The sequence below is a fragment of the Patagioenas fasciata genome, chromosome 2, assembly GCF_037038585.1.
Source record: "Patagioenas fasciata isolate bPatFas1 chromosome 2, bPatFas1.hap1, whole genome shotgun sequence".
NCBI classification, from domain to species: Eukaryota; Metazoa; Chordata; class Aves; order Columbiformes; family Columbidae; genus Patagioenas; species Patagioenas fasciata.
Window position 1 is genome coordinate 142,739,724 of NC_092521.1, and position 18,091 is coordinate 142,757,814.

The 18,091-nt window shown below is 45.4% G+C and overlaps 2 protein-coding genes across 9 annotated transcripts in view; one reads left to right on the forward strand and one right to left on the reverse strand.

Moving 5' to 3' along the window:
- SLC25A13 (solute carrier family 25 member 13) overlaps positions 1-5,634 on the forward strand; it is a 100,945-nt gene extending 95,311 nt beyond the window's left edge. For both annotated transcript variants that reach the window (XM_065832432.2, XM_065832431.2), the window contains 3 exons: positions 3,262-3,420; positions 3,501-3,591; positions 4,417-5,634. In XM_065832432.2, coding sequence (XP_065688504.1) covers positions 3,262-3,420; positions 3,501-3,591; positions 4,417-4,606 — 440 coding nt within the window. In that variant the 3' untranslated portion in view covers positions 4,607-5,634. The remainder of the gene's footprint in view (positions 1-3,261; positions 3,421-3,500; positions 3,592-4,416) is intronic.
- A 5,936-nt stretch (positions 5,635-11,570) lies between these two features.
- The window catches only part of DYNC1I1 (dynein cytoplasmic 1 intermediate chain 1), a 190,576-nt gene continuing 184,055 nt past the window's right edge, over positions 11,571-18,091 (reverse strand). For all 7 annotated transcript variants that reach the window (XM_071805116.1, XM_071805115.1, XM_071805114.1 and 4 more), the window contains one exon: positions 11,571-12,552. In XM_071805116.1, the coding sequence (XP_071661217.1) occupies positions 12,442-12,552 (111 nt within the window). In that variant the 3' untranslated portion in view covers positions 11,571-12,441. The remainder of the gene's footprint in view (positions 12,553-18,091) is intronic.

Genomic DNA, 18,091 nt, shown 5'->3' on the forward strand with positions numbered 1-18,091 from the left:
AATGAAGCGATATGTGACAAAACGGTGACAATGACATGCTACTCACAGTATCCCATCCAGTGGCTTGGTTTCATGAGGATTTTACTATTATCTTTTTTTTATATTAAATGAAACAGAAAAGCTTGAAAACATTTCTGCTGTGCCACAGGTTGCTGATTCCTGGTGTACCGAGATATAACAGAGGTGCTGAGTGTGATCTTGAGCACTAAAAATCTGCTACGTAGCAGACTGGAGAGCTAAATCACACTGAACTTGTCAAAGACATGTTTAACTTGAGTGTGCCAGAGCTTGAGGGAGAAGGCAGAGCCAGGCTGAGGTAGCCTTTGTGTCTGCTGTGCCGCTGGTCCCTGGCACAGCACCCAGCTGCTGCACCCAAAGGGGACCAACCACCTTTTGGTAGCTGCCTCCTGGAGAGGGCAGCTGGAAAGTCCTGCTCCTGCTGTGTCCACGGTTTTCCTTTCAGGAAACAAATGGGCTGGAAAATTTGTGCAACAGGGCCTTTTGGGGGAGTGCGTAGCAAGCAGGAGGGCTCCCGTCAGCAGGGGTGGCCATCGTGTTCATCATGGGCTGCTGGGTCTCTCTGTCCTGCAGCTGAGCTCTTATTTCAGTACAGCCCCTGACTGGCTGCTGCACCTGTGGGCCGAGAAAAATGGTAGAGTGGCATGAATTCAGCACAGATAGGTTGTTTAGTGTGAGGTTTTCTCATTTGATTTCAAGCTTTTTTCTCCCTGGGAAAACTGTTCTTCATCGAGATTATGCATGGGGCTGTGTCTGTTGAGGAGCAGGGACCTATTATAGCCAGTATCTGGGCCTAGCCTATAGCTAAGACCAGTTAGTTTGTCTTGTTGAAGCATATAGCTCTGTATTCAGTAGCTCGTAGTCCAAAGGAATTGACCTGGCACTAGGAAATGCAGCTGTGTTCAAATGACTGGTGCTTAAAACCCACCTTGTCCCATCCCCACCCCCACCTCCAACCAGAGCCAGCCTCCAAGCCCCCCAACAGGAGCTTACAACCAGCCTATTTCTCACCCATTTTAATGGAACAAAACAATTTTTGAACTTTAGATCATATTTACAGACTTGAAACATAAGCTGGCATTTTTAAGCCAAGTCATTTCTTAGATTTTCCTATTTTTCTCTTTCTAGCCATTGTCAGGTGATTGCAGACTGAGATAACCGTCTCTTTGAAGTCCAGGCACAGAAGCAGTCTTTATTGTTGCTGATACAGCTTACCAAACTAGCTATAATGTGAATTTTATCCAGTGCTTCCTGTGAATCCCATCCTAGGTTAACTCTCATGAGCAAATTACAGTGTTAAAGATACAACACTCATCGTACTGTTTACGAAAACAAGGAATTTCTTTTATTTGGTGCAAGTAAAGCATGGTGAGGGTGTATGGATCAGGTGTTTTGCCATAAGAAGTCAAGGAGAAGCCAGAACAAAAACCCCACCACCTCTGAAACACCGGCTCGATCTCTGGGCTGGTGTCTCTGCTCTGGCTAGGATCTCCCCTGGTCATCGGACTTGGGACTCAAGCATGAGCTCCGTCTGGGTGTGGGGAACTCCACCTTTCCCAGCCCTGTGGTGCTGGGATGTTCCCACTGGCCATGCCTGGATGCACCTGCATCGTGCGCCAGGGGACGTTGCTTGTGCTGGGTGTATTTTCTTCCTTTCCATTGTTAGGGACACATGCAACATGCGTGTCATGTAGCCTGATCTGCTTCTGGTTTTCACTGTTCACCAGATGTCTCAACCTGTTGTGCCGTGGCATTTTCTGAGATGATTCTAGTATCAGCTACAGGATCTCTCCTTAATTTTCTCCGTCTGCTTATTGCCTCCATGAACTTCCTTCTCTGCCCCTCAGCCCTCTTCTTTTACTGTCAGCTCCTGCTGTGCCCTTCATCTCATTTCAATTGTAAGCTCCTCACAGCAGCTACCTGCAATTTTTTATTTGTCTGTAAAATATTTTGTCCTGTACACATAGCTCCTAAAAACAGGATTAAAAACATCTTGAACTGCAAAATACCCTCAGTAATAAGGAATGTGGAATAAGGAGATGGAAGTCAATGTGCAGTAAGCAGAATTATTTCTAAGTATGTCCTTTGGTTTTTCTTGAAAACACTGCTTGGCTTTTGAAGGACAAAAGTCCAGCTTTAAATGGAAGATTCAGCCAATACCCTGGTGTGGGTAAGGCTAGGCAAAGAGGAATTTCCACATCTCTGGAGTTCAGAAACCTTGCCCAGGTTTTAGCACTCGCCTGCCAGACTGACCACGGTGCAAGTTCAGTGTGTCCGTTGTTTCGAGGGGTCCAGGAGAGGAGGGGAACGACTTATTTTGGTGATAGGCACACGCATACATCTCTCAGAGCAGTCTGCAAGAAGGGTGTTCTGGTGCTTGAAGCCAGACCATACTGGTTTGGATGAAAGTTGTTACAGAATTATTAAGCCTAAAAAAAAAAAAAAGCAAAGGAGATTTATGCATCTACATCTGACCAAGTTGGTTTGGAACAGATGCAGAATGGAAAAGTAATAAAACCATAAGAGACAGTGTCTTCTGGGTACAGTCTCAGTGCTTTTTTTTTTTTGTCTTTTTTTTTTTCTTTTATTCTAAACGTGGGCAGCCCTGGTTTGGATAGGAATTATTTTAGAAATACCACCCATTTTGTAAGTTGGTAGTTTTTGCTTTCAGTTGATTATCTGCCAGAGTAAATTTAAATCTTTCTCCAAGTGTTCTGCTGAGGATGTCAGCTGTGGCTTTGCAGCTGAGCAGTCTGCCGTTCTGAAGGAGAAGAATTACCCTTTCTTTAAACCTTAGCTCTCCTGCCTTGCTGAGCGTGCACGGCATTATCTGGTTCTTGGTGACATTGCTGCATGGTGGGGAGGTGTGTGCCCATGTCCAGGCTGTTCTAGCACAGTGTGCAACCAGAATGCCAGGAACCACAGAGAGGCATGAAAAGAAAAGAAAAGATCAACCTCACCTCCTATAACATTGTGCTTATTAACTGTGCAAGTTTCAGGTTAGTGCTGAAAATCCAGCCCGCGCCTCCCTGCTTCTCCAAGAGAAGTTTGTTCAGGGTGCAGCCACATCCGCAATGGCTGCTTCTTGTTGCTTGTTCTCCTTCCTGGCCTCTGCTTGAATCCCACGTGGCTGGATTCTCCTGGCTGCAGGACAAAAGGCGCAGTTACCCCTGCATACACGACGCGTGTAGCGTGTGCGGCGAGTTGGTGGTGCCCACCTGCTGATGTTTGTGTTGTGTGCAGGTATGCCTGCAGCCTCTCTGGTCACCCCTGCGGATGTCATCAAAACAAGGCTACAGGTGGCAGCCCGGGCAGGCCAGACCACCTACAGCGGTGTTGTGGACTGCTTTGCGAAGATCCTTCGAGAAGAAGGTCCGAAGGCTCTGTGGAAAGGAGCAGGAGGTGCGTAAAACAGCTTTGATTACTAAGTAATTTCTAATGGTGTTTTTTTGTCACTGAGGGACTTTTTCTTTTCTTTCAAGCTCGTGTATTTCGATCTTCTCCTCAGTTTGGTGTAACTCTGGTGACCTATGAGCTACTGCAGAGATGGTTTTACGTGGACTTCGGGGGAATGTAAGTGTGTGGTGTCTGAATCTACCTGGCACCATGAAGCCCCGCTTGGTTCTGTGTGGGTCTGGGTGCTCCTCGGTTTGTCTTGCTGTTACAGAGGACACACACTGGAAAGGCTTTGTAGATATTATTTAAGCCACACTACACTGGTGGAGGTTGGGATAATATTCCAGTACCTGTTTCACAGCAGGACATTGCCACGTTTTATATCACCATTTCAATCTGGGGACCTTTGTTAGTGTAAACAGGATGAATAACGGGCTGGGAACATAACTGTAGGGGAATGTGTCCAAGTCAGGATACGCTCATTAGTTTGGGGGAGGGTCTGTTTAGGCAGGGCATTTGACATCCAAAAATCTCTATAGGTGTCACCTAGTCCAAAAGTTATTTATTGGAGCTCCAGCTCTGCCTCTTGTCTTTGTTGACAACACAGATGGATGTGCATGTGGGTGTTTAACACGATCTCAGGAGCAGCTGCAGACCATTCGTGAAGCCTTGGGGACAGTAGTTTGAAAGCCACCACAAAAATTATTTAAACTCGTCTAGGTTCCTGGATTGGTTGTGCGCTGTAGCAGAGACTTACGATCCCCTGCTCCCCCACACTGCAGTTTTCATTAACAAACTACAAATTTTACATGGATTTGACCATGCTCAATCCACATGAAGGCTCCTAACTGTTCTGGACAGTTTTAACACAGGGTATTTCTCGTTACATTTAATTTGGCTCCTTACTGGGAGGTAGACTCGGATGTCTTATTCAGCTTACTTTATGGGTGAGGTTTTTGTGAATACTATGGAAATTAATTTAATATTTTAATTATTTTGCAGAAAACCAGCTGGATCAGAGCCAGTTCCTAAATCGAGGATCACACTCCCTGCTCCTAACCCTGACCATGTTGGTGGTTATAAATTGGCAGTTGCTACTTTTGCAGGGATTGAAAACAAGTTTGGACTTTACCTACCTCGCTTTAAGCCATCGCCACCTACCTCAAAGGCTGCTGCAGCAGTAGGACCCTAAGTTTATTGCTGTAGGGTTTTTTTGTTATTAGCTGGGGAAGAGCCACTTTTCTAATTGGTTAATACTTTTTTCCTTTAGCTTCTCATCATGTAACAGTTTAGCTTCATTTGAGTTTTAAGGCAATTTTCATCTTAAATGTAATCATTTGTCTTTGTGCTTCCTTAACCAGATCACTGTGAAATTCTTACCAGTTGTTTTAAGTTTGGGACCATGAATGTATTTGTCCACATCTGACATGTGCTTGTGTTGGGAAGACACTAATTTTAGGTTCCGTTTATTGGGGAGGGCTGGGTGAGATCTGTGAACCAGATCATCTTACAGGCAACGCTCAGTTGCAGATTACCAGGGTGGATGTCGCACATCGTCACTCAAATGGAAGAGCTCAGTGGAGATCACAGTGCTCAGAGCAGAATGATTTTGACTGTACGTGTAAATGGGCGATAAACTTCACGCGTGTCTGTAAGGTCAGCAGATATACCCCCGGTACCTAAGTATGCCAGTACAGTTTCCACTTTTTAAATATGTACACGCACAAGTTCTGTTTCTGGATTGTATTATGAAGCTTTTATGTGGAACATGTTTTTGTAATGGAAACCACATTTATAAATGTTTAGCCCTTGTATTATGTTACTGGTATCAACATGCTCAGAAGAAAGTGTTATTGTCCATAGTCTTTGCACTTTATGGCAGTACTTTTGGCATTCTACTACACATACAAGGAAATTTCATAACTAGGTGCCTATCTTGGGTTGCTGGTGTTCGGAATTCAGTTTGTATATGCACTTCTATAGTAAAACGCTGCTTGTTTAAATAACCGCAATAGAAAATCATGCACTGTATCGATGGTACCTGCCTTAACTGCTGGCTTGTAATTGGCAAATAGGTGGTTTCAGATTCTTATTTACTTCATTGAGTCAAAAGAGATTAAAATACTCTAAAAGAAAAGATTTTACTTAATTTTTTGGTGCCTTGCACAGTGTTTAGAAAATCATGTATTTATGAAGATAGAAATAAACCTTTCAAACAGATGCACACATGGTATTTTGTTACAGAAGTAGCAGATTACATCAAATGTCTTGTTCAGCTTCAGTTATGAAGTTAATACCTGGATGTGTTGGCTACAAAACACCTGCAGCTTGAGAATAAAGTTACCCAAATTCCCCTGTGTAGAAAAGACATCTGTTGGTGTAGATGTCACTGAAAAAAACAAAACAAAACAAAACAAAGCCATTTTTCCTTCGTCAAAAACCAGAATCCTGGTAAGGTTTGATATTTTGATCTTTACTTTCGGGGGGAGGTTAATGTGTTACGAACAGTCTGACTGCCTAGTCAGTTGAAGGTACTGTTGGGTGTCACCTGTGATACCTCTGAAGACATTTGGTCTTGATTGTCTCCTTGGGGTGGGGGTGGGTGCCGTTAACGTTGACTGTAAACTGAGGGAATGTGTAGGTGCAGTGTCATTGCAGCTGCATGAGTTTGGTACGAAATATCACGTTGTTGGACTAACACGTGTGGAAAAACTGAAATGGGAATCGCTCTATTATTGTATTTGTGTTTGAATCATCATGAAGATTATTTCCTTGGACCAGTTGTGAAGTTACCAGTGAAATGGAGTCGTGGCAGGAGTAGCATCTGTAGTCTGGTGTGTGTGAAGGCGAGGGGAGCAGACGAGCCAGCCGCAGAGACTGCGCTGGGCTCTGAGCTGCCGCTCAGCCCCGTCTGCCCGAGTCTCCCCAAACGACGGCTCCTTTGGTTCAGAAGCAGGAATAAAAAGCTGCCCCTTGCATTACTCGAAAATTAACTGCCAGGATTTTTGGTTAAGGCTTGTCATAAAAGTTAAACTTTCTCACCGGGAGCTACCTGTGCTACACTCTTGACATGTCAGGCTATGTTGGAGCTGGTTTTACACTTCATCCCATGCTTTTACCTGATATACCTTGTCAAGGTTTTATGTAGAAAAAGAGCAGCTCAGGGAGGTGTCTGAGCACTGAGCTGCACATTTCCCTGCTCCGGGAGAGGAAGCGCCCGGCCAGACGTGGGGGTTCAGCCGGCAGCTGCCCCCCTTGCCCAGCCTGCAGAGGGACAGCCGGGCTGTGCTGGCCGGGACACGTCCCTGCGCTGCCTCAGGCCAAGCCCAACACAGCCAGGGCCTCACAGCCGGCAACGGGAGAGGAATCAGAGCTGGGTTATTGTGAGACTTGCACAACTCCTTGGCTTGCATGATAAAGGCCATTGCTTGTGTTTTACAAAGCAAACCATAACTGGGGCCTGTTCCCTTGTCTCCTGCTGCGCTCTCTTTCAGGCCTGGCAGTGTATTTATGACTTGTCCTTTATCCCAAGGGTGAAGGGACAAAGCTCAGGTGCAGCTGTCCTATGGCAGGTCCATCTCAGAAGGCCACAGTGTTCATCTTCTCCCTGGCAGGCTGACAAACAAGGCTGGAGTGACACCTCCCTGCCATCCATGGTGGCACTTCCCCTTTAACTGTCTTTTGGGGGTCCTTCTGTCCCTCTTTTCAGACCCAGTAGAGGATGGAGGCAGGGGCAGAAGGGTTGAAGAGCCCGTGACTGCTTCAGTAACATGCAACCCAGTTCAAAACATTTCAAAGCACGCTAGAGCTGTGCCCGGAGATCTTGGGGAAGATCTGTGCCCACAGTCAGCTTCCTCCAGACACAAAAGGATGCATTCCTGCTCTGAAACGATTACAGGCCAAGAAATTGTCAGATTGCCTTACAAACAAACAAAAGGCCCGGAGGACAATCTTTAGATGTTTGTCCGCTTTGGGTTTCTGGGTGAGTTATGCAAAGTGTGGGAGGAACAGGATAAACTGTAACCTCACTTGCTTCCTGCAGCCCAGCTAACTCCCTGTGGCGGAAAAAAAATCAAACATTCGCGATATCCCCTCTCAGCATCAGAATGGGGTGGGGGGTGTCTCTGAAGCAGTTACCCCGTATTTGTGTTTCTGGGTCCAACAGAAGCCAAGGCATGATTTTCTGCCTGGTCCCCAGGGAATGGGTTGGGTTTAAGCTGACTTAATATTGACGGTTTGCAGGGACGCTTTTGTGAGCAAACATACCACAGGCTTCAAAAATAACTTGGGCAGGTTTTTCTGAACCTGCTAAAAATACGAAACCTGACAAACCACTCTGCATCTTTCTTAGGAAGGGACAGCCTGCTCAGGAACGTCCCTGCCATACGCTCCCCAATGTACAGGCATGGCACGCTGCTGAGCTGCTCTCCCCAACAGGAGTCATCCAACCGTTGCTGTTTGAACACTGCTGTGAAATTCAGACTCTGGTTGAAATATGTGCCATTTTTGCGTAAGCTAGAAGACAATTTCCAGAGGCAGTGATGATTTTTAAGTTATTTAATGGTTGAGAATATAGACATCGCAAGACATTGTATTGTAAGTGTCTCCAGAGAGCTTCAAACACTGCAAATAACACAGGACCAGCCTGGGATGAAGGGGTTTCGTCAACGCCGTGTACTGCAGGGCAGCTCTGCCTCCTGCGCGGTGGGCAGCGGGGGCTCAGGTGCGAGCACAGGCAGCCTCTCCCAGTGCTGAGCGTGGGGATGTCATCAGGGTGTCTGGCCCTTCAGATAGAGATGGCATTTTACGATGTGTGCTCATTTTAACTGCTCCTCACACTATGCCTCATCACCCTGGGAAGCAGTACCATTGCGTGCAAGATTTGTTCCAGTTGCTCCAGTTACATTGCAATGGGCTGCCTGGGCTCCCTCCGTACTCGCCCACACCCCAGGCTGTGCAACCAGTGCACAATGGGCATCGTGGTGTTACTACAGAGGTTAGCTCTGCTTATGAATTTCAAGGAGAACCAGTCCTGTAAGTGCCTTAAGGACAAGCTGCTACTCCTGGAAGAGGCACCATTAGGTGCCAAGTCCTTCCTTAGGACTGATGCTGCCCTGGTGACAGCAGTCTCCTTTGTCACTGGTCAGTAGGGGCAATCCCACATGACACAGGATGCCCTCTTGCTCTGTGGGGGTTTTTCAGTCTTCTGCTGTGTTTGGTTTGTATCTAAGGCTGCCAAAACTCTTGAGAGCTTTTTTTTCCATATGTCTTGTGTGAAAGGACCTATTCCCGTTTGTTCCCGTAGCACTAGGGACGCAGGCTGTCTTTTGCATTAAGAGCTCATGATGTTCCAGGACATAGTAAGGGCTCCTATGTTTTCAGAAGAAGCGAATGCTTGGGGCGTTGGTTCTGAGCTGCAGGAGGAAGTACCTTTCATCTTGGAAGATTGACCACGGAACAGATTACCCTGTGGAAAACACTGCAGCTCCTGAATCACTGCGACCCAGCACCATTTGTCCTGCTTGCCTTGTCTCTGAAGTAACAAGCCTGTGGCAACTGCTGAGCCTAATCTCAAGCATCAAATGCTTGTTCTGATGGCCTTTCCTTGGAGATGTCTGTGCTGCTCTCAGACCCAGGAGGGAGCCCATTTCATTTTCACCTTTCAAACACTCCCTTGGTCCAGATACCACTATTTACACAATGAGTCCTGCAGTCTGTGGGCCTTGCGTTCCAGCCCCATGGAGGGTTGGTGTGTCCTGGCGATATTCCAGGTTGACCAACACTATGCATGTGCTCTTTCCATGTGCCCTGGCCATCATCATCTTTCTCTGTTACCAAGGGGTCTCTTGAACAGAGCACATTGAAAAGGTGAAGTAACCCTGCTTCCACTTTAGCTGATGCCTTCAGCTCCCACCCCCAGTGCCACCTACTCTGTCTCCCTGTGATCTTTTGTGGCTCCTTTCCGAACAAATCCCTGGCCACGCCATCCCTCTGCTTCTCACTTGTGCTGGTGGGGCTTTGATCCTTGGCACTCACATGAAGGGAGCCTCTGGTCTTCCCTTCAGCAAGCGCAGGACAGTTGTCTCTCCCACATCCATCTCAGATCCTAAACCTCAATTCAGCCTTTCTTTAGCCCACGTTGCTCATCTTCATGTGCCACTTGCCTGCTTCTTCCCTGGTTGGGTTTGCTCTGTCTCACCTTCTGGCTATGATGTGTTCTCCAGCACAGTCTGAGCAGGCACTTTTTGTCCTTCACGTCACAGAAGGCTCACCTGCAATGGCCCCAGAGTAGAGCCAGGGCTGTTTTCTAACTCGTTCCATGCCCGCAGCAGGCATGGCAGCATCCCAGCAGTGCTAGAGGACAGTGCGTACGCTTTGTGCTCATCCTCCTGTTCTCTAGATGTCTGCAGGCAAAAGGGCCTGGAGAAGATGCTGCTTCTTTGCTGAAAAGAGAGTTGCTTTGTATTTATTTCCCTACCGAGCAGGTCCTGAGGACCATCTTGTCATACAGGCTCTTTTGGAAAGCCAGTAAGGTGGAGCTAGATGTTTAGCAGCAGGAAAATCAAACAAAAACCATTGGAGATTCCTGGAAGGGACGCAACAAAGGCTGGTCAGAAACTTCATCACCTGGCAGTCACCATTGCAGAAGGGGAGTAAATGCCTTTTGTTGTTGTTGGGTTCTCTTCTATCTGCTTCAGCTGTGTGAAATGACCCTTTTGTGGAGTTGCTCTGTACATACAACCCTGGTCACTTCTGTGGAAATCCAGATCTTTTCCTTGTTCCCTCTCTGCGCTGCTGAACCCCACTTGAAAAAAAGCAGGAGGGAAAAATGTTAAAAAAAAAAAAAAAAAAAAAAGGGGGGGACTTTGGTCATATTCACTTGCACACAGCAGCAAATGGCAAATGCTGAAGGTCTTCTGAGGCTGCTCTTAAAACCATTTTACAAGCTGTTAATACCATAAAGTTGGGAGTTTGGAAGGTGAACATGCAGCCCATCCCCCTTAGGTTCCAAAAACTGAATAGTAGTATGGAAAAAGTGGAACCATAATTGGCAACTGTTTCCCCAGCACTGTCTACGATGACTGGGAGAGAACAGACCATCAGCTGAACGCCGCAGCGCACCCTGGCACAGTGTCCCCTCACTTGCAGATACGGAGTTATCGTAGGAGGCTGACGGGCAGCGAGCGACCGGCCTGTTCTCCTCTGTGACAGCACGGATGTGTCTGTGCCGGCGTCTGGTCCCACCCCGTGGCACACCGATGGCCAAAGCGTGCCCCTGCCAGCCACTGAGCGATGAATCTGCTTTGCCCACATAGATGAAACTGGGGAAAAAAACAACCCCGAGATGATCACAGAATCACAGATGATGTCTAAGCCAGTGGGAGGCAGCTTCAGGTCCTGTGTTCACAGGCACTGGGACATTTCTTCAGTTCCCAGCATGAAGAAGAAACTAGCCCATGCTCTTTCACTGGGAGTTATTTCTAACCACCTAGAGGATAAGGGAAATCCAGCTTCTCCAAATGATTAGTTTTCTTAGCTGGCTCTTGCTTTTAGCAGTGCAGACTTCCCGGTGTCTCTGGCTCTGACCATAGCTCTGAAGAGCATTATATGATATAGTCCTCGACATGACTGCCCAAAGATGATGCAATCTTACCTACAAAACCTTTGTTGCTGACTGACTTTCAGTGTTTCTTGCCGCAATAGTTCACCTGCCTGCCCAAGTGTGAACCACTGTCAAACCCACGTGTCAGAGCCATGCCCTGGCTCAGCGTAACACTGTGATGTGAACGCAACCATCAGCCTTTCCACCAAGGTGAGCATTCACCCACGCCCCTCTGGGCTGCACAGCATGCAAGAAGATCAGCTTGTACCCTATTTCTTTGCTCAAGCCACCAGTTTGTCATAAAGGAGAGAAAAAAAATAAATACAATAAATCAGGTCTAGAAGCTGACATGGCTTAGTGCTCGCTCATGTAAAATTTGTAGCAGGATGTGATGTGTGCAAGTCCATCACCAGCCAGTCCCCGTAGCCAAAGGTACCTATTTACATAGCAGCCGCATGAGCATTCTGCGTGTCGGTGCAGTCAGACTTTCCCAGTGCCCGGTAATGAACACGCTGAGCGCTGCTGGCAAGGAGCGATTAACCACACTGCGACAGAACGGGCTTGATACATTTTATTGGCAATACCAGTGTCATACTCGGGAACCACAACCTTTTATCAGACTGTTAGTGTTAACTTGCATGACAAGTATCAGTGACCAACTGTATTTGAAATATAGTTAAAGTGCCTAGAAATAATAGGCATCTTAAAAAAAAAAAAAAAAAGAAAACTCATTCCATCCACTCAAGCCAACCTTTATAGATTTTACATCTTAAGCACAACTGATGTACTGTAATTGTTATGTGGCCTTTAATGTAACCTCTACAGCAGCACACAGACAATGCAGTTCTCTCATTATGCACATGCTTTAGGATCGTTTATTTTAATGCTTTCAAATAAATATGTTCCATGCAGCACACCGCAATAAATAGGGAGCAGCAACTTTCGTATAGTACATCCATTCATAATGTAAGTCACCATGTGAAACACCACATCTAAAGTCCTTGGCCCAGTCCCATACAGTGAAGCACACCACATCTGCACATAATCATATCTGGCTTCATATGGATTTAATAGGACTATGCCAGAAGGGCAATGTGAGCACAAGTTTAACCAGGGGTTCCTAGCTATTAAATACAGCTACTAAGTAGTTAAAAGGCAACAACTAAACCCATAAAGGGTTGATTTGTGTTTTCTTTCTTACTTTTCAGACAGAAATATAAAGTATGAAAACGTTCTGGATACTTTCAGCCTTGTGTAAAGCAGTGTGATTAATATGGAATGCTTTGAGCAATACTGGCACGTACACTGGCATCAAAAGCCACAGCAAGACTGACTCTGACACTGAAAACCGGCGTACTCGGTGGGGGAAAGCTGCTGTTCTGGCAATGGCAGGCGCTGCTTCTCCTCCTCTTCCTCCTCTTCCTCTAGGCCGACAGCTCCACGGCCCCTTCCTCTTCGCTGTCTGCTCGGTTGGCGCGGATCTCCACCAGTGTCCGAGCGAAGCGGGTCCATTCGTCGTTGTGCGGAACAGCCAGCTGGGGGGAAAGCGACAGGGAATCAGGAGGTGGGAAGGGGAGGCCGGTCACCCCTCTGGCCCAAAATCGCAGCCCCACCTCGGAGCAGTGCTCCTGTCGCAGTCAGGGTGGTTGTGCACAGTGAAGGACCAAGGCCTGGACCTCACCCACCTGCCCTGGGCAGCTACTTCTACAGCTGTAAAGTGATGCCAAGTTCCCAGGACAAACCTGGCAGGTTCCTACTCAGGTAGGAAGGAGCTTTTACAGTCAGTGGCAGTGAAAAAAAGATGCTTGATTTTATGTGATCTACTTAATTTCAAGGCAAAGTGTTTTGCCAGAGTGTTGTTGCAGAATCTACCCCTTGGTTAAAATATTTCAGATTTTCCGAACTAAAGCGAGGCCTTGATCCCTACAAACATCTACATGTATGTTTAACTTCACACACGTGTGGCCATTTGCAGCCAGCGAGGCTGCGCCCAAGTGTAACCGTCTGCGGGACTGAGGGCAATGCGTGCAAAGCCACAGAGCTCTTACAGCGCTGTATCGAAACTGTTTTCCTGATGTTCATTAGAGCTCTTAGTAGTAAAATAAATATATTGTGTTGTTTTAGTTACTCTCCTCTACGTTAAGGAATTCACAATTACAAGAAACGCATTATGACAGAAATGTTATATCAACTGGATACTGTATTACTGGTATGATTTTTTATATCATCATGCAAAATCTATTTCCATTTAATACCACTGATGTTTCTAATGAAGAGCTCTTGAACGTTAAGCTTCAAGAGGGACATGTAATCTAAATAGCTGAACGTGCAGACAGAATGCTTTAGCGCCACGGCAAAATAATGCCGCCGTCATTTCCAGCTGGGTCCAACATTGTAATTTCTGGAAGATAATGCAAGCTGATTAACTTTTCTTTTTTTTTAAAAAAGCTTTTTTTTTCAAATTTTGTTTTCATTAACCCAAATTCCGTAAGACAGCAACAAACATCCAGATGAAGCACACACATTTTTACCACCACCTTGAAGCCCTGTGATTGTGTCCTAAATATAATACCAAAAAAAAAAACTCTTTAAAGATATTATGCAGTGCTTGGCATGAAGAAGGCAACTGTTTGGAAACAAGAAGCAGTGAGATACACTGTGAGGCATATAAAAAGCTGCTGTCCACCTTAGAAAATGGATGTCTTTGACTAGAGAACAGGTATGATCCCAGCTAATCCAGTCTGCAGTACCCAGTATTCCATCTGTAGTGGCTCACTTCTAAAACACCAGCAGAAGTGTCACATACGCAGCTGCAAGTTCAGTGTTGATGGCATGGACGGGAACGTGCAATACTGGATCAAAATATCTCCTCCGTATCTCACTGGACCAATGAGTTTTTTGACTGTTTTGTATCTAACTTTGCCTCTACATCCAGTATTTTGGGGACAAACATGTCTAGTGCACGTATCAGTGACTCAGTTACATCACGAAGGGCTAGTGTACACCAAGTTTGTTTTCTGCGTATTGAAACACCAAATATAGTACAGTTCAGCATTTACTGAGGCTACAGACTAAGAAACAGAATCTGTGTGAAAGCCGTCTCGGCTCTCAATAATAGATGTCGCTGCACTCTCTGGGCTTTCCCTTCTTTGTCTCCCACTGTTTGCATTTTCCTCCTTTACTTCTCCCAGGAATGGAGACCAGAGTTAGAGCAGCAAATCATTTGGGACAGCTGTCTCTCCCGCTCACACGCACCCATGTGGATCTGTTATGGTCTTGGTTTGAAAGCCAGCTCCGTTCTTTCAAAACCTTTCAGCAGAAGGAAACGTAACACCAGAATGGAGGTCAGTGCCCCACCACCCAGGCTGGTCACAGCCACACACCTACACAAGCTGCTCTATCTAGGTTAAGAGACAGTGCAGAGATCCTTCTGTCACAGATGCAACCAAAAACAGCTGTGTAGCAACTTCCCTGTTACTATTGCTTGTGTCCTAAAAGATTTTATTTCTTGCGATGTGTATGGCACTATTATTTACCAAACCCCTGAATGAAAACATTAAGTGAGTCTCACTTATTTCAAGTAGTCAAATAATTAAAGTGGAACAATATCTGGAAAAAGGACTTACTGAATTTAATAAAGCCTCATTTCTCCTTGTCTTCTAAAGTCCTAAACAGCATTACATTGTATTAAATGGCTGAAGAAGACAATATGTCATTCTGAACAAAAAAATTAAATATATACATGACATTGAGATCATTTAATTTCCTTTACTACGTAGCATGGCCACAGACAAACAAAGTCCAGCCTATTAAAGCAACTTGGTATCTCAAACTTTCAGATTCTCCCCATTAATGTATGCGTTACATGCATTACTGTTAGTGGACAGTGTTAGCAAGACCTGGGCCATTTTTAATGACTCAGTTCACAAAACAATTCATCATTAAGTGAATGCCTTTAGCGCAGAGATGAAAACATTCTGTGCCCCCACACAATCTAATTACTTAGAACTTATTTTACCTTATTGAATCTCACGCACTGCATCACGATTTCAATGAGGGGCCAATCCTGCTAATAGACTGTCAGTAGAATAAACCTCTCTAGTATAAATTCCTTAGGGATGTGGAAGGAAACCTTGGCAACAATCAAGTCAAAGGACAAAGTGACTTTTATTCCCCCCACACTTCCTTCTGTGAAGGCCCTAATACCACATCACAATAGTTATACAGCAAAAGATCGCAAATAAAAACAAAAGCATCCACAAACTCCAATTCAAATTCTTGTCTGAATGAATGCTCCCCTTCCAGTCATTTCCATTCAAGTTGGGCCCACTGACACCCACAAGTGCTGGAGGCCTGGGTCTGTTTGTGGAATCTCCCCTTCAGCTTCTCCATACAAGTTTTTTCTGTAAATATCATGGCAGGGGCAGAAGAATCAAAGAGATACTTTGTAGAAGGGCAGAGGTTTAGAGGTACTTGGGGGTTCCTTGCTCGTTGTGTGTTTTTGCCATTTTGCTGTCCACTCTCAGTTACTAAAAGCAGCACTCATTGAGTCCCAGAAGTCATTACATCAATGCAGAGTAGAAATATTCCTCAAAGCATAATAATATAATAACCTATATTAACATTTGGGTCAGAAGGTTATTTGAATGAACTGACACTAAGGTACAGAGCAGAACAAGAAAATAAATGCTATTAAGTGTTCTCCTTTGATCCCTTCACAATGGAAGGTAAGCACTACCCACACCTAATTAATTGACTGAATTACTCACGCTGCTTTAACTTAAATACCAGGGTACATTTAGGTTGCATCAGATACTAATTCTAATGAGGAAAACCAGTATTATCAAAGCAAGGTGGTAACTTTAGCCAAACTTTGTCTGTGAAGCTGCTGGAAGAGGGGTACTTTTGTCTTCTGTCTGGCTTTTAAAACATCAAAGCGCTCAGGCTGCAAGCGTACTGAGCTGCAAGTGTGACTGCACGTTTATGCATCCAAATAAACCTGCCTCTGCTTGTGAAGTTACACGTGCTCAGATGGTTACACGGCTACAGGAGTGAGAATTTAGTACAGCAAAACATCTTCTGAAGATGTCGGGAGGGTGACCTATTTTTGATTGGCGCCAGGATGGACGGGGCTCCGAGCAACCTGATGTAGTTGAAGATGTCCCTGCTCATTGCAGGGAGGTTGGACTAGATGATCTTTAAAGGTCCCTTCCAACCCAAACTATTCTAAGATATTTAACCCAGGACAATTGGGGCCTCTCATTCAAAAAATAAAAATCCGTTTTCTCTATATCACTATCAACTTCTTATATCTTTTCCCCCAACTCACTTTTATATTCTTCCAAAAGCACTCATTATCTGTGAGAATCTGCAACTGCTTCCTACTTGACCAATAATGTGTAACAAATAACAAGGACATGTAGCATAATAAATAATAGATACATTTAAGATTTTATCATTTAAACTAATTCACAAACTCTTCTCCTTGCCAACATTAAAACACTGATTTATGTGATGCAAACTCTCAGAACTAATTTGTCCACCAGTTCCATTACTATGATTTTAGACATGCAGATTTTGGATAAGAGAAGATAACTTTCTAGTATGCTCCTCCAGGCTGAACGGTGCAGCACAAATACCGTGGCTGGAAAAGGAGAGCCCCCCTGCCGACTGCAGGCCCCATGCACAGCAAGCTCTGCCCAGCGCCCAAACCGCGACGGGCTGCGTGCTGAACACCAGGGCCGAGATGTGGCAGCCACATTAATGTTAAGCACTGGAGAGGTGGGTTGGTAACATCAGCGAGCCCAGGGGCAGCCTCCAGATAGGAGCACTAAACAGATTTCTGCCTATCCCTGTGAGGCATTACACTTATCTTCTTATAGATAAATAACATTACACCTATGTGAATCTTTCCCAGCGTGTGCTACCCTGATCTGCCATATGTACGTATCCCAAGGGAAGGCAACTCTTGGCAGGACAGAACAGAATACAAAGGGCCTAGAAAGTGAAATGATGGGATATAACAGCAAAGGGATTGTAAATTAGGAGCTGAAATCTCTCTGTCCTCTTGTTCTCCTTCCCATCTGCTAGAGGTGGCTGGTTCCTCACCAGCTAGAAGCCCCTTGTTTCTAGTATCATTCTCACATTCTTCTTTTTGGGGTGATAATGTGTTGAGCTGTGCTTTCAAGACTGGAAAGGATCTAAGTATCACCTAGATTTGGAAAGAAGGGACTTGTCTAGCTGGACCACATAGGTCAACCACAGTAGGTCCCACCAGTTCATTTTTCAGAGTCAGGGGGTTACAACAAGGCTTGTAAAGTTTAAAGGTAAGATTGCTCCAACTTGTGCCTATTCTCCACTGTAGATAAAGAACAAAATCACCAGACCCAAGGGAAATGACTGCCAGGATCTTTGTGATAAGCACCTGGCTTTGCCTTGCCAATGTGTCACAATTCTATGCGATTTGTGCAGTGCACAACAAGACTATATCTCAAGGTGCCACCACAGAGCCCTTGGATTTCTGAACCTTCTCCTTGTTTCCTGGGTGATCACTCTAGCCAACCACCTCACCCTCCTGTTGACTTTCCAGCCCTGAAGCACAAACACATGCCACCACAAAGCTCATACTGACCAAGGAGATGGTTCCTGTCCATCTGGCAAGAGAGGAAGAGATCCCTCTTCCCTTGAGGCCATCAGGCCAGCCAGGTGCAGGTTTTATAGCAGTATGAATAGGAGTTTCACCAGGAACAGCCTCCTCCATCTCTGTGTCTCCATACAAGGTATCTTACAAACGCAAACTGTATTTCCCATGTTCTCCCAGAAACTGTGCTATCAGGAACTTCACTGAACACTCCTTCTCTTCAAACTGTCAGATAGAACTCAGGAAAAGGAGATGCTTGGGACCAGATGATTCTCAATGCTGCCACTCATGCCAGCTAGTGCTGGGCTCCCCAAGCAAGCAGAAAAGCAACAAAACCCAGTGACTGAAGACACTCTTTTCAGATTATTTAACACATTCTAGCAACACTCAGTCTTTTAAGTTAGGTTCATAAAAAAAAAAAAAAGGAAATGATT